Source organism: Scardinius erythrophthalmus (assembly GCF_964197995.2).
Source record: "Scardinius erythrophthalmus genome assembly, chromosome: 25".
In the NCBI taxonomy this organism is placed as follows: Eukaryota; Metazoa; Chordata; class Actinopteri; order Cypriniformes; family Leuciscidae; genus Scardinius; species Scardinius erythrophthalmus.
This window is the reverse complement of record NC_138245.1, coordinates 28,591,189-28,607,034: the sequence shown is the minus strand read 5'-3', so window position 1 is coordinate 28,607,034 and position 15,846 is coordinate 28,591,189. Positions and strand designations below refer to the sequence as shown.

Genomic DNA, 15,846 nt, shown 5'->3' with positions numbered 1-15,846 from the left:
TTGTCTGTCAGTCCTGTACTAGACAGATAAAAACAATTACACGTAGGATTTCCCAGCATAGAAAGATCTTTGTGGTTTCCTATTGCATATGTGAATCACACAAGCACACATATATGATGAACTGTTGCTGTCACTGCACTGAAAGGAAACAACACGAAGTGACTGATTTCAGCCCTATGTTCACTACAAAACCTGGCTTCATTTGTTTATGTAAACCTAATAAATGGGACATTTGGGGATGATGTGTCTCGAACTAGCGACTCTTGAAATTAAAATGACAACTAGCCTATAGGTCATATAACAGCATTAATGATATGCCATAATGTCTATTTTTATACAAAGCTGTCAAAATACAAGGCAGTCTATAAACAGCATCTTAACCACAAAGTACTTGCGTTTGGGGGCACCGGGGCCAGGGAAAATGCACCTTGCCAAAAGTATAAGAGGTTATACCTCGAGAACGGCGAATAGCTGCCGCATTGAGTCCCTCTGGAGAACTCTAAAAATACTTGGCAGCCAGGGGCGAGAGAAAACATATATGCATGCACTAAACCCGCCTTTATCTGCTTTCTCACACATCAAAACCTCCCCCAAATGACGCGCCGCCCCTACCGAACCCTTCAGGAGTCAGTAAATTCAGCATTCACTCTCAGACTGAATTCAGAGTGGCATCTACAGGGGTCACCAAACCGAGCTGAACTTCACGTTTACATGAGTCAACTGCACGCGCAGGTCCAGGACTGTCATTTAGACTCACTTTACTGGCGGGACCGCGCGTGGTTCATCTTTACCTGATGCTGCGTAAAAGTGGACCGTGGAAACCGCTGCACGCGCTCTGAAGAAATCGCATCAGAGGATACCGCTCAAGTGTGATTTTACTGCCACTATACAAACTATTTGAGCACTTGCGCTTGTTTTTACGCGGAGGTAAGAACTGTTGATCCGGACAGACCCGCTTCTCATCCAAATGGATGCGCAATGATGGATTAATCGCTTTTCGATGCAACTTTTCAGCGCAGTGCCCCTGACAAACTCCTCCTGAGGATTTTATCCCGGCAACCTTTACCTGATTGTATCCTCTCAAGATGTCATCGGAGTATTTGATAAGGTCACTGCTTATGCTCTTTCTAGCACTCTTCTCCGCCAATGCGAGCAACTGGCTGTAAGTGAATATCACTTTCTTCATTCGTGTGATGTTTTGACGTCTATGTTGTCTGTTATGACTGAAGTCAGTCAGATTCCCAAAAGCAAATGTGCAGCGTGTCAGTGCACCGCAATTTATGAGCCATGGCAATCACAAATCTGACGGATGATGATATGATCATATAAACGAGAATATTCAGCACCTACCTTTGTAGATTGCATACCTTAATGCCTTTGCTGCACATTTTTGAACGCGCAGAAGACATGAAGTATAGTCACAAAAACTAAGTGTAATGTGGCCTAGAATAGAAATAAAGTCAGTTTAAACAAAAGCATGCATTGAAGGGAGAGCACCAAATATAAGGAAATGAAACTGGTTATTTGGAGACTGACATCACAAACTTTCAGTTCATGTGCATTTGGCACAGCTGCGCTTGGCGCTGGTTGCGCGCAGCCTGGAGAGCAACGCATGAATATGACAGCAGTAACAGCACTCTTTATCATACTTACAGTGCTGAACAGAGCTGCAGAAATCAATAATTCCATAGCAGTTTACGATTATACCAAGGAAGCAATGGTCTGATTTAGACATTCATATTGGTTAAGTAGCAGGATAGCAGGCTTGGTTTAGGTCGTATCAAGATTTCTGTTTAAGATTATTTATCTGTATCCTCAGGGCAGAATAGCACATCATTTAATCTATCCAGATGCAGCTGAGTTTTCGACGGAAGAGTGTTTTTAACTAAAGGCGAGGTGACAGGTTTGGGGCATGTACAGACACGCTTCACACTAAAGGAAAACCTCCTACCTGTCTACAAAATATGATCATTCTGACAGGAGCCTGTTCACTATTCCAACCCCATCCCAGGACAGGTATTAGCAAGTAGCCAAATAGACATTAGACAAGTTATATGAGCAACACGTGGGCATGAAACTCTAGTGTTGTCTGTACTATTAAGAAACACTTGATAGGAAAACTAGTAACTAATGTCATAAATATCTGACTTGTCCTGAAGTAAAACGTTTGATAAGAACTGAAAGGTTTAGTTAATATGTATTTGATCAACAAGGAAAAAATGCAAAACCTGCAATATCCACACGCAAAAAAAAGAAAGAAAGAAAGTATTTTAATGTTTATTAATTGTAGAAAAAATATATTAGTAGAAAACCAGTATGACAACTGACAATAAATAGGGTGAATTGAAAACATTTCAGTAAATCCATTGCATGCTTTTTGACAAAGACCATCTTCAGACATATAAATCTTCTAAGCAACACTGTAATTCTAGTTTACATGAAATCAATAGTGACCTCGTCTTATAAAAACATGCTGCACTTTATGTCTGATCTCAAAATGAGATGTAGATGTAAGGTACGATTAAGAAAACACTGTTTGTTTTGTCTCACTCATTTAAAATAAAATCAGATAAGATTGAGTAACCAAACTCACTCTGTTTAGTTTCGTATTTGTTGCATGTAAGAAGCCTGTGAACTATTATGCGTTCAGTTCAATAGCACCCGCACGACTCTTAAAAATAAAGGATCTGCAATGGTTTTTCTGTTTAAGTTCAGCACAAACCTCTTCAGAGATCAAAAAAGATTGTGATGTTTCATAAGTTCTTCAGATCAGTGATGCTTAAAAAGTATCAAGCAGCAATAAAAGTCTGAATTAAATGTTTTGAAATACAGCTGAAAGCATTTGTGGGATGTGTGAATGTATTATTGCTGAGCACCTGTGTGGAGGTGGAGGTGCAGGTGCGGGTCACGAGAGCAGTTATACTGCACCTGCACACCTTCAGACCTTCAAATCTACATTCATGCACATATAAGCTTACATTGCTGGATCAATTTTTATCAATGACTATTTGCAGTTGTTTCATGTTAGAAAGCCAGGAATGAATCACTAATTAGAGAGCATAAATAGCAGATGGTAGATGTTATCAAACAAACTCTTTTCTAAATAAATACTGCAAATGATCACTCAATACTTATTCTAATGCATTTTGACAAGCAGCGACTCTTGCTTTCATCTCGGCTTGGCAAAGAGAGTATACTGTTATTGATCAAACTTCAGAATCCTTAAAGGGATAGTTCACCCAAAAATTATTTATTCACCCTCAGATAAACACAAACAAAGATTTTTTGGAAAATAATCCATCTCTGTGAGGCTATATAATGCCATTGAACGTAATCTGCTATGCGATCATAATAATCAATACGACCCCAGTGGACGAATCAATGTCTATGAGAGTAGTAAATGAGAGAATTTTCATTTTTAGGTGAACTGTCCCTTTAAGTGGAGAGCAACATTTCTGACTGAAACTCCTAGAGCTTTCAAATTAAATCCACCAAACTTTGCACAGTCTGTTCCAACTTATGCAGGGTTCTGACTACACAATATTTGTGCCTGTTACGATAGTCACTATTTCAGATCATGCTATTTTGGCTCCTAAATTCATCGAGTCGTGACTACACGTTGCTTCTTGACCAATCATCGCTTGTCGTCTTTAATGACATGCATGATGTCATCGAGAAGGCGGAACCAGCGACTGATTTCCATGAACAAGAGCGTAAACAAATAATGGCTACCGAAGAGGCGTGTTTGCTCCTATTGGTCAACGTCACAGATGTGACGGAACCCGTCGTGGAGGACCGGAAACAAATGAAACATGCTAACACGTCTCAGGCACGGTGTCGGTTGTCACCTATGACACTATACAAGATAAAACGATCAATGCCCATTGTCATTTACGAATCACTACGACACCCTACGTCAAACTGATCATGCCAAAATCAGTCTGATATAGTGTAGTCCGAACCCGATCTTTTTTAACCGATCGAACAATTTCGCATTTCCAAATATCCTCCAAAATATCCATAGACTATAAAAATCCTGATTCTCAATTCATCTTATCTTTAAGTATAAGGCCTAGGCAACCTTCACAATTCAATGGTTTTTAAAGTTTAAAGTTTGTCTCGATGAGCTTTCCTATTCTAGTTCCATTATGCAATCATTTTATAGCTAAAGAAAGAGTTGCACTCTGCCAAATACAGAAGCTGAGATGGGTTTTAAGATGCTGAGGTCACAGACGGTTCACTAATGCAACTACTCGATTGCAGTTATGATTATGAATATAAAACAATACAAAACCATGCGGTCGTATTTGTTTAGGATGTGACGCAGCGTGACTCTCCGCATGGGATGGAAAGAACGGTGGTGGAGACGTTTGCACGTGGATGGTCAATAAATAGTTCACAGCTGATGAGCAACATGAGAAGAGAGAAACCTCTAATGTGAAAAACATTCTGGCGCCGAGGGCTGATAACACAAATAACACCAGTGACAACAGGGTAATGAAGCTGTAAAACCTGTTATCACATACCTCCACTCATACAACAGCCTATTAAAAGGTTAACTTAATAAAACAGGTCGGCTTTTATCTTTTTCCTCTTGAATATTCTCATTAAAGTGCCCCTGTTATGCTATTTTAAAGTCTCCTACAGAAGCTTTACATGCATCCAAAGTATTCTTGTAATACACAATTTTTATACAAATATATCTTGTAATATACATTGCAGCATCAGCTCTTTTCTCACAGTGTCTGAAATGGCTTGATAATTGGTCCGGTCTCTCTAAACCCCTCCTTTCTGAGAGCCAGCTCTGCTCTGATTGGTCAGATAGCCCAGTCTGTTGTGATTGGTCTACCACTTACATCGCCCGGATCTTTCTCAGCATTAAAACAGTAACGATAACTTCGGTTTTAGCGTAGTAATTTGAGTCCCTAACCATTGGAAGTGCATGCAAAGTGGATTTGCTTTTGCAGAGCAGAAAACAGCATCTTCTCAACATCACGAACCAAACTCGGCTACAAATACTGTGTTTGAGGGTCACAAGACGTTGATGAAGGAAGAGAGACTGAAAGTACTGACGACTCGTTTCATGCACTTCAGAATCTCTTCTTTCTTTTGGGAAACAATAACTATTTCTCTGCACTTCGATCTCTGAAACTTTGCAGACCTTTTATGTTTTCAAACAGCAATATTACACACTACATGTAGAAAAATAGGTGATAGACATACACAGTAAAAGAGAGATTGAAAAGCTGAATTTGAGCAATCTCTTATTGACTGCCTATTAATCAGGATTAACTTTCTTGCAGTAATAATGCTTTTCACAAATGCTAATTGAGATTGAGAGCCACATAAACCCTTCTGAGAGGTCATAAGCCTTTGCTTTTGTATTTTTATGAAAAAATAAAACTTCAAAACAGGAAAAAAGTCATTTCTCTTAATTTTTCCCTACTGTACCCGAGTGCATTTCCTCCAGCCTCCTGTCTATCCATCTTCACTTTTACAGATCTGCGTTCTGGCGTTCCGGTCAGATGTTTAGGATGTTTTTTTAGAGATCAGAAGCTGGGATGACTTCGAAATAAACCTATAAATACACCCATTTACTTCTTGAATTGATGTAAATTATATTTTTCAATAAGTATGTATGTGTACTAATGTTTTTCATTTGGTTTTAAGGCTTATACCCAGCTAACAGGGAACGTTCTCAGAACTTTGGCTGAAGTTCTGATAAGGTTCTCTCAAATTTATGGGCAAAAACTCTTCCAGTAACATTAACACAACGCTTATTCAGAGTTTTCTGGTCTCTAAAAATGTAGCACAAAAATGGTATTTATACATTGGTCATTGAACGTCTTTTTTTAATCTAAAAGACATTAATCTAACATTTTTTAAATGCTACTACATGATTTAGAACATTCAGCAGACATTCAAAAGTAACATTCACATTATGTTTGCAAAATGATGTTAACATTACAAAAAAAGTTTTTAAATATTTTAAAAATATCTATAATCTGTATAAGCAGATTCATATACAACAATTAGCTGAATTAATGCGTTTAAATGTACGTTTTCTTACCGCTCTGAAAGACTTTTGGTGCCCTGAAGTATCTTCATGATGTACATCTGGTACACATTTAATCTGTTAGAAGAGATAGAAACAAGCTTAAATAAATATTAACAATTGGAATTGACGTGGTATTTTCTTGGGCGCCAATGAGATCCATATGATTGATTGAAATGACCATGTTCAGTTAATTGTAGTGCTAATCTTTTAGGATACTGTCAATAAATGAGATAACACTGCCCTCTAGAGTTAAAGACAGATCCACTAGACCTGCAAATACGCAGAAATGCAACTCTAAATACTGTCTTGTAGCTCCATTTGCTTGGCAAATGTTCATAACTAAAAGCAAATGACTTTTTGGTACATGTGCTTTTAAGAGTCTGCAAGAGTTAGAAATACCAATGAGTCACTGAGGTATTGAGGAAACTAGAGCTGTTTATCAGAGAAACGCAGTTGTGCAAGAATGACACATCTGTTTCTGAAAACATGTCGCATCCCGTGATAGATGTTTGATTCACATTTTGGGTCCTTTCTATTGGACGTCTTCTTGACTGAATTTTCAATGTTGTGAGGAGAAATGAAGTGTGACTATCGTCATCTTTACACTGCGGTTCAAAAGTTTCAAAATTAATACTCATATTCAGCACCATTAAGTTGATCGAAAGTGACAGTAAAGACATTTATAATGCTAAAAAATATTTTTATTTCAAATAAATGCTGTTGGAAACTTAAATTTGAAAAGTAAGACCAACTAGTTAGTTAGTCAGACTAGTTATTAAGGCTCAAGACTAGGTCTTAGTGGCCATGGTGGTTGCATATGTAATGCAATTCATCATCTTCCAGCTGAAAATCAAATCTGATTGCTGTTGTAAAAGGAAATTTATGAACAAGTCACAGTACTTACTATATCATTCCTGTCTGTCCGTGCCACAAACGGTGCAGGATGAGTTACCCACAAAGTTCTTTGGAAAAGTATGAGCAATGCCAACAGCCATGCATTATAGTAACAGCAATAGTGTTTCAGTTCAAAACAAACTCCTTGGTATTGCTGAGGGACATGAAATGTTGTTAAGTGTAGGTGGTTTAATAATAAAAATAATAAAATGGAAATACGTGGGTGATGCATCAGTTTGGTTAAACGCCCCTAACGCTGCATTTATGTCAGACAAACAGCTTTTAATACACAGACGTGTCGCCCTGTGACGCACAGCTGACAAATGTAAATATCAAATATTTTTATAAGCATCGTGAAATTGTGGCCCTTGGACGCCGCAGCATGCATGTTTACTTGCCGTCGTAGCTTGAACAGGTCCGATATTTACCTTCACCGATTTACCACACAGAGACAGGAAATGTCAACAGCCATCGTTTGATTATTCAATAAACTCAACAACAACAAAAAAGATGCTGAGAGGAAGTGAAGCGTATATGTGACCCTGGACCACAAAACCAGTCACATGGGTCATTTTTTTTAAATTGAGATTTATACATCACCTGAAAGATGAATAAATAAGCTTTCCATTGATGTATGGTTTGTTAGGATAGGACAATATTTGGTCGAGAATCTGGAATCTGAGGGCGAAAAAAAACCTAAACATTGAGAAAATCGCCTTTAAAGTTGTGCATTTATGTTGGCGATTGTGCTCCATTCACTCACAAAATTAAATGTTTTATATATTTAGGAGGATATTTACAAAATATCTTCATGGATAATGATTTTTGGCATAAAAGAAAAAATCAGTAATATTGACCCATACAATGTATTGTTGGCTATTGCCACAAATATACCCGTGCGACCAGGGTCACATATGGTAAGGATTTTACTGTAGCATTTTTACAGTAAAAATTATAAACACTAGAGCGTCTACAGTGATTTATATATACACACACCTTTCAAAAGTTTGGCGACAGTAAGTTTTCTTCTTTTTTTTAAAGACATAATTTTACTAAAAACTTCTGTTTTAAAATTCTTTCTATTCGTCAAAAGAATCTTGAAATCTCGGTTTCCACGAAAACATTACGCAGCACAACTGTTTTCAACACTGATAATAATCAGAGATGTTTCTTGAGTATCAAATCAGCATATCAGAATGATTTCTGAAGGATCATGTGACACTAAAGACTGGAGTAATGATGCTAAAATTCAGCTTTGATCACAGGAATAAATTACATTTTAAAACCTATTAAACAGAAAACATAGTAATATTTCACAATATTACTGATTTTACTGTATTTTTGATCAAATAAATGCAGGCTTGTTGAGCATAAGAACCTTACCAACCCCAAACTCTTGAATGGTAGTGTATATTATATAACTTTAAGTTGTAGTAGGAGGCGAGCGGATATATACAGCCTGGTGTGTGTATGAGTTGGCGATTTCTCTTTCTCTCTCATTCTCTTCCAAACTCTCTCGAACAGCCTGGTTGCGTGCTAAGTCGCGCTTGGCTAAGCCATCTGGAGCCAACAGCGCTCGGAGGCCAGGGTTGTGTAATTCAACACAAACATGACACAAAAGGAAGACGGCACCGTGCTCCAGGTGGAATGCTCCGCAAAAACCTCCCAGAAACACACAGGAAGGCATCTCCCATTCTTTTACAAAATCCCACAGTCGCGTCGGCTCCCCCTTGTTTTCCCAAACTTAGTGTTGCGATTAGCGAGTGCATTTTTCTGGGGGGGAAAATAAAATAGAAGAGAACGCTAGAAATGGGGAGCAATGAAAACAAGATTCTCTCAAGGTCTCAGACAATCTTTTTCCCAGACAAATATGCAGCGGGCCGTTCTTCAGGTGCTTGTTTGTCAAAATCCCGAGCTCGATACGAGCGCGAGTCTTATGAGAGCATCTGGCACTGATATATTATATTCCAGCGCTTATCCCGGCAGAACGGACGGGCCTCCGCTGCCATTTGGCTGCCAGATTCATTATCAGGTCAGGATCACAGAGCTAATTTACTGGTGTAACAAACAAAAGCTGTAAACACGCATGCAAGAACATGCAATCGTCAACAGATGCCACACATGATAAAAAAGAAACTCGATCACCCGCCACGCAGAATGCGTCTGCATCTGCATCTGGCCGGTGATGTCATGCTTCATCTTCTGTCCGGACAGAAGTGTGTTATCAAAGCTTGTGAGAGCAGAGATGGTCTCGTGAACAAGGAGGTGTTTGTTTCTTATCTGCCCCAGCCTTGGCCTTCAAAATCAGCTCTTGTCAACAACAGAGAGGCTGAGATGCAGCGCTGCCAGTCGCCCTTTTTAACTCTCTGAAACCAAGCAGACCGAAAGACTGCTGTAGGGAACGTTCACAAAGAACATGTTTATGGTGTTAAAAGTTGGAGATGCAGGTCAATAATACGAAAAATAAGCAATGTCTACTCTAGAGAGATGAGTTTTTAATTTGAGCTCCACGTTTTTAGAACGTTCCCTGTGTCTGAATATGCTTACTTCCACATGATAGGCCAAAACACAGTATGTGAGTCGAGTGGTTTGCCCAAATGCAGAACATTGATAAAACGATAGGCGAAAAGTACCCGGAAAACAACCGTTGAGATTCTGTAGTGCGCATATGATGATCACTTTCCTATCCCATGAGGCACGGGAGTGGATTTTTTTTTGAACTGACGCTGGTTGGTCACATGACAGTGACAACATTGTGGATGTAGGCCTAGTACAGTACGAATGTCATTCATACACACATTTGTACTATATTGAATGTGCTTTTTTGACAGTCGTGAAGTACGTTTCAAACCAAATGTAGCACCTACTATACAGTATGTGACTTTGGATGCAGTGGCCGTGTCATGAAAAAAAAATGCAAGAGGCAAGTGCAACGGTATGACATAAAATAACAATAGAAAACAGCGCATTGGAATGTAAAAACTCGTTCTCTGTGAACCGCCCCTTAAAAATAAAGGTTATTTATTGGCATCTATGGTTCCACATTCATAGAAACTTTCCATTCCATAAAAGGGGAAACGATTTACTATAAGATCCCATTAGTTGTCATTAGCTAATGTATTATTTTTTTGATAACATTAGCTAATAAAAATACAACTGTTCACTGTTAGTTCATGTTAGCTGAGGTCCATGAAACAATGTTAACAGATACAACTATAGATTTTAATAATGTGTTTGTAAATGTTGAAATGAACATGAACTAAGATTAATAAACACTTTAGAAGTATTTTTAAGTATGTTATCTAGTTAACAAATGAATCCTTATTGTAAACCGTCACCACAAAAGGTTCTTTATAGTGGAAATGTTTTATTTAATGCCATGTCAGCATCTAAGGCTATTTTTTATAGTGGTTTTATAGAGAATTTTAAGATGTTCTTTGTAGAAAGAAAATTGTTCTTATAAGAACTGATCATTGAAAGGTTCTTTGGGGAACCAAAAATGGCTCCTCAATGGCATCGCTGTGATCTTGTAACTTAAATGAATATTTACAGCACAGCACCTTCAAAGCCATTGAGACTTTCATCCGCGATTCATTTGGACGTACTTTCGAATTACTCAGTACCACACCAAAAGACCTTTAGACACAAATAACAAAACAAAGCCGTCCGTGACCACTCTTGCAAACATCACCTGCACGCAACCCACTAAATGCATCTGTGCAGAACTTAAACAGTCAAGACTTTGATCTCCACCCGTTCTTGATGATAATGAGACCAAGCTTGGTGTGTACAGAGGAAGTCTGTGCGCTGCGTTGTAGTATAGGACTATTTTTATAAGGTGCCTTAAAGAGATGGAGCTCAGCAGACCCATTAAAGCGATGGTGTTGCCCCGACCCCCTGGCCCTGGAGGTGATGGGTGAAGATAGTCTCTATCCGCCTCTCTCAACATCACCCTTACCTCTTCTGTCGAGCACAGCCTTCCAAGAACGTCACAGGAGAGCCACAGCGTTTAGATCTGCGCTGTTTGTGCTATAGAGAGTCAACGGAAAAACCTGTTAGTGCCACAATACAGTGTTATTGTTAACGGAAACTAGAACAACTACTAAATTAAAGCGTTTAACTTAAAAATAAATATATAAAGCATCATTTGGTGGGAAAATTACTCTAAACTAAAACCCGAAACTAGCTAAAACGTAAATAAAATTACCGCAAATTAAATTTAGTTTTATATACTCAGTATATTAAAAAAAAGATACCTTTATAACCTGCCTTCATTAAACATGAAAATGTCACTAAACTGAAAAGTTTAAAATCATTGAACTTATTTCAATAATATCAGTTAAACTTCGGAAGCTTTTGGAAACAACCATTTCCAATAAGTTGAAAATTGTTAACATTTATTAATGCAATCGTTATCATAGACTAATAATGAACAACCTTTTTTTACTCAATAAATATAACAACAAATATACAATATTTAATAATAACACACCAATATACTAAATATACTAATATAAATACTATTGTTCATTTTTAACTTGTTTGTTTAGAATAGATTAGCTAATTTAACTGGAAATATTACATATGTATTTGCATATGTGGAAAATGACATTAAAATTTATCAATGCAATAAAATGTTTGTTTATTTTAAGTTCATGATAGCCAGTGATATAACTAATGTTAAAAATATTGCGAACTAAACATAATGAAAACTCTGGAAAAACAACTAAACAGAATGTCATAGGACGAAAATGCAAAATGTAGAATTTTTTATTCTTCAACATTCCTTGCATGGATCACTTTATTTACCCGGCATAGTCCATGTGATATTTATGCTTTTTCTTCCAGCTCCAAAAGCATCCAGCTTCTAGATACAATGTCAAAAAATGTTCAGTACAAATGTCTGTTAATGAGAGTCTATGAACACGTATTGATTACCAGTCTCTTGGTTGGTCCTCAGATACCTGGCAAAGCTGTCCTCAGTGGGGAGCATCTCTGATGAAGAAACCTGTGAGAAGCTCCGAGGACTCATCCAGAGGCAGGTTCAGATCTGCAAGCGTAACGTGGAGGTGATGGACGCGGTCCGCAGGGGAGCCCAGCTCGCCATCGACGAGTGCCAGTTTCAGTTCCGCAACCGACGCTGGAACTGCTCGACGCTAGAGAGTGTTCCTGTGTTCGGGAAAGTGGTCACACAAGGTAAGCAGAGTCCCATTTAAAGGAACATGAAGCCAGCTCTGCTTAAAAGCATGGGGATGCTTAATGCTTGCTTATTTCTGCCACAGGTACCAGAGAAGCTGCGTTCGTGTACGCTCTATCCGCTGCAAGCGTAGCCTTTGCAGTGACCAGAGCCTGCAGCAGTGGAGAGCTGGACAAGTGTGGATGTGACCGCAATGTGCACGGTGTCAGTCCAGAAGGTATGTGTGCTAAGCTTTATCTGAATAATAATTATGATGATTAATCAGTAGCATTGCTATGAACCCACAAAAATTATTATTATTCTGGCATACCCAGACTGAATTAAAGCAACTTAACCTGATCAAGAAATGCCCACTTTGATAGGAAGAGTTGACGTGAAGTGATCAGTCGTGATTCACAGTTGCCGTTTATGAGCAGGATCTGAAACATATTGTAATACAATAATATATATATATATATATATATATATATATATATATATATATATATATATATATATATATATATATATATATATATATATATATATATACATACACACACATATAAAGAAACATTTATACACACACACACACACACACACACACACACATATATATACATACATACATATAATATACATACATACATACATATATATACATTTACAAACATATATACATATATACACACACATATATATATAATGTATATATATTTATATATATATATAAATACATATTTATTCTGTAATCTTAAAATTATTAAATGTGTTAAATGATTATTAAATATTATTAAGATATGTTTAACACAATATTTTTAAAAATATTTATTGAATATTTCTATGATATTGTTTCATTCTGCTTTCTAAGAACTGGGCAGAAATAATTAGATAGTGATTTATTATTATTTTATTATATTGTCAGCTATAGTTACTTTAACTAAAAGTTTAACTAAGATAAAAAACAAAAAAATATTATTTTAAAGATTTATATACCTAACATTACACTTTCAATAGATAGAAATAAATATGCTTTCAACATAATACAAAATAAAAAGTTTCCATATAATATTTGAATGATTTGCTTTAGTGTAGTCAAAAGTCATAAGGTTTGACTTTATAACTGACTTTTCATATTCATTACTAAAATTAAAAAATAGCTAAATATACATATCCAATTCTCATGGATATCTAGTTAACTAAACTATAAATGACATTCAAATATTTGATTTTACTAATCTGGAAAACTTTGTTAGAATGATGATTTACCGCTCCAGTACCTTGTAAACAACTTTGTTTCCAGACGGACTGATAAAACTCCAGATTTCTCATTACACTTCTCCACTCTTGACCGTCTTTATCTCAACAGGTTTCCAGTGGTCAGGATGTTCAGATAATATTGCATACGGGGTTGCTTTTTCCACGTCCTTTGTGGACATCAGGGAACGAAGTAAAGGCCAGTCCTCCAACAGAGCCCTGATGAACCTTCACAATAATGAGGCAGGGAGGAAGGTAAGAGGCTTTACAAACATCCCCACTGAACGTTTTCACACTCATGATTTGTTAATAAATGACATGTCTTTCACCATTCCAAGGCGATTCTGAACCACATGCGAGTGGAATGCAAGTGCCACGGTGTTTCAGGCTCCTGCGAGGTAAAGACCTGCTGGAAAGCAATGCCACCGTTCCGCAAAGTGGGCAACGTCATCAAGGAGAAGTTCGACGGCGCTACAGAAGTGGAGCTGCGTAAAGTGGGCACCACCAAGGTCCTGGTTCCACGAAACTCGCAGTTCAAGCCGCACACGGATGAAGATCTGGTGTACCTGGACCCGAGCCCAGACTTCTGCGAGCACGACCCCAGAACGCCGGGCATAATGGGAACCGCGGGGCGCTTTTGCAACAAGACCTCGAAGGCCATCGACGGCTGCGAGCTCATGTGCTGCGGTCGCGGGTTCCACACCGAGGAGGTGGAGGTGGTCGACCGCTGCAGCTGCAAGTTCCACTGGTGCTGCTACGTCAAGTGCAAACAGTGTCGCAAGATGGTAGAGATGCACACGTGCCGGTGATCCGGGCGGCACAGCTTCCCCTCAACACTTCCCTACATGCACAGGGAAACTAGGCAAATACACACAAGGGAAGAGAGACATTCCCAAGCATTTCATGCAACGAAAGAGGAACATGTCATACATGAGACTATATATATCTGACGTCCCAGTTGAGAGTATTTTTCTCTCTCCTCGTTCTGTTTTTAATTGCAGTTGCTCTCTTATTTTTTATATATATATATATATATATATGTATATGTATATGTATATTTTTTAACTTATTGCAATTGAATAGAGAGTGAATTTTTAATGTGACGCGCACGCGAGGAGTGCCATTGGGAACGGGGTTACTGACAGACGTTGACCCGGCGGGATCAGGGGCACATGAATATGGAGAAAGGTCAATGTTTAAAAGCTGCTGCTTTAGGGCTTCATCTTGAAAGATGGACATGGGACTAACCGAACTATCGAGATGCACGTACTTTCCATACTCGTTGCCATTCGTTCCTGTGATGCTGCTTGAATTCAAGAATCACTCACCGATAGCGCATACAGCTGAGTGTTAAAGTGAGCCCTGCTTTAGAAGAGATGCAAACCAACTCCGAACAAGACGGAGTGGAAATATTACAAGTGTTAACAAGCCGTTCAAAAGGAGAGCTTTGAAAATAAAGTCGTAGCTAGTGACGCAGACAGATCATTGGTGCTGAGCTGTAACCATGCATCTGGCACAAAACTGACAAACATAAATTGTTTACCCGCTTGGGATGCTTGGACCGACCATGGATTCTGTGCACGATGACTCTAGCACTTTTCCTCTCCAGACGCACATACCACAAATAAACAAATCCCCCAGCATTCCCTGCTCCATTAGTCAGACAGAGTGACTGAATTATTTATGGCGACTATGTACGATACCATAACTCCAAGCTTCTCTATAATACAACTTGCTATCCAGTATGCTTTTAAAAGAAACATAGGTTTGTAAAGACTTATACACTGAAGAGGACTATATTTCATATGAATGTATGTTAAATTGAAATATATGCTGTGTCAAAGACTGACATCCTTGTGCTTGTGCTTATTGCTCTTTGCAAATGACGGTACGTGGAAATAGGCATCCTTAGTGAACTAGCTTCACCAAAGAGACCACGCTGACCAATCTGGTCATTGTATCTTTCTTGTATCTGGTCATCACACTAGGTGAAGAGTCTACATTTTGTAAAGTTTGGTTTTGCAATCTTGCCGCAGTCGATGTTAAAGTAATATCCCAGGTTCAATACAAGTTAAGCTCAGTTGACAGCATTTGTGGAGCAATGCTGAATACCACAAACATTAAGATGGACTCGTCACTCCTTTTCATTATAAAAAAAAATGTAAATTAAAATTCTAGGACACTTACAATCACCGTTAATCTGAATTATCTAGGTTAATACATGGGTGTTAAAATATAATATATATCTTTAAAATATATATCAGTGCCTTTGATTTGTCTCAAGATGCACCAGTAATGTGTTTTTTTTTATAACTTAAATACTTTACCAATACTTAATATAACTTTAAGGACTACTTAAATGTCCTAATTGCACTAAGGCCTAATCCTGGATTAATCTAAGCCCTGTCTCTGAAACCAGGCCAAAGTGTGAAAAAAACGTGTTCATTAACAATATGTTATG

The 15,846-nt window shown here is 38.0% G+C and overlaps 1 protein-coding gene across 1 annotated transcript; it reads left to right on the top strand.

The window, feature by feature from the left end:
- The first annotated feature begins 436 nt into the window (after positions 1-436).
- On the top strand, positions 437-15,175 carry wnt4 (wingless-type MMTV integration site family, member 4). Its single transcript, XM_081357597.1, has 5 exons — positions 437-1,162; positions 11,913-12,148; positions 12,235-12,366; positions 13,498-13,640; positions 13,724-15,175. Exons 1-5 carry the CDS (start codon positions 1,086-1,088, stop codon positions 14,192-14,194), a joined length of 1,059 nt encoding a protein of 352 aa, XP_081213723.1. The 5' UTR covers positions 437-1,085; the 3' UTR covers positions 14,195-15,175.
- The last annotated feature ends 671 nt before the right edge of the window (positions 15,176-15,846 follow it).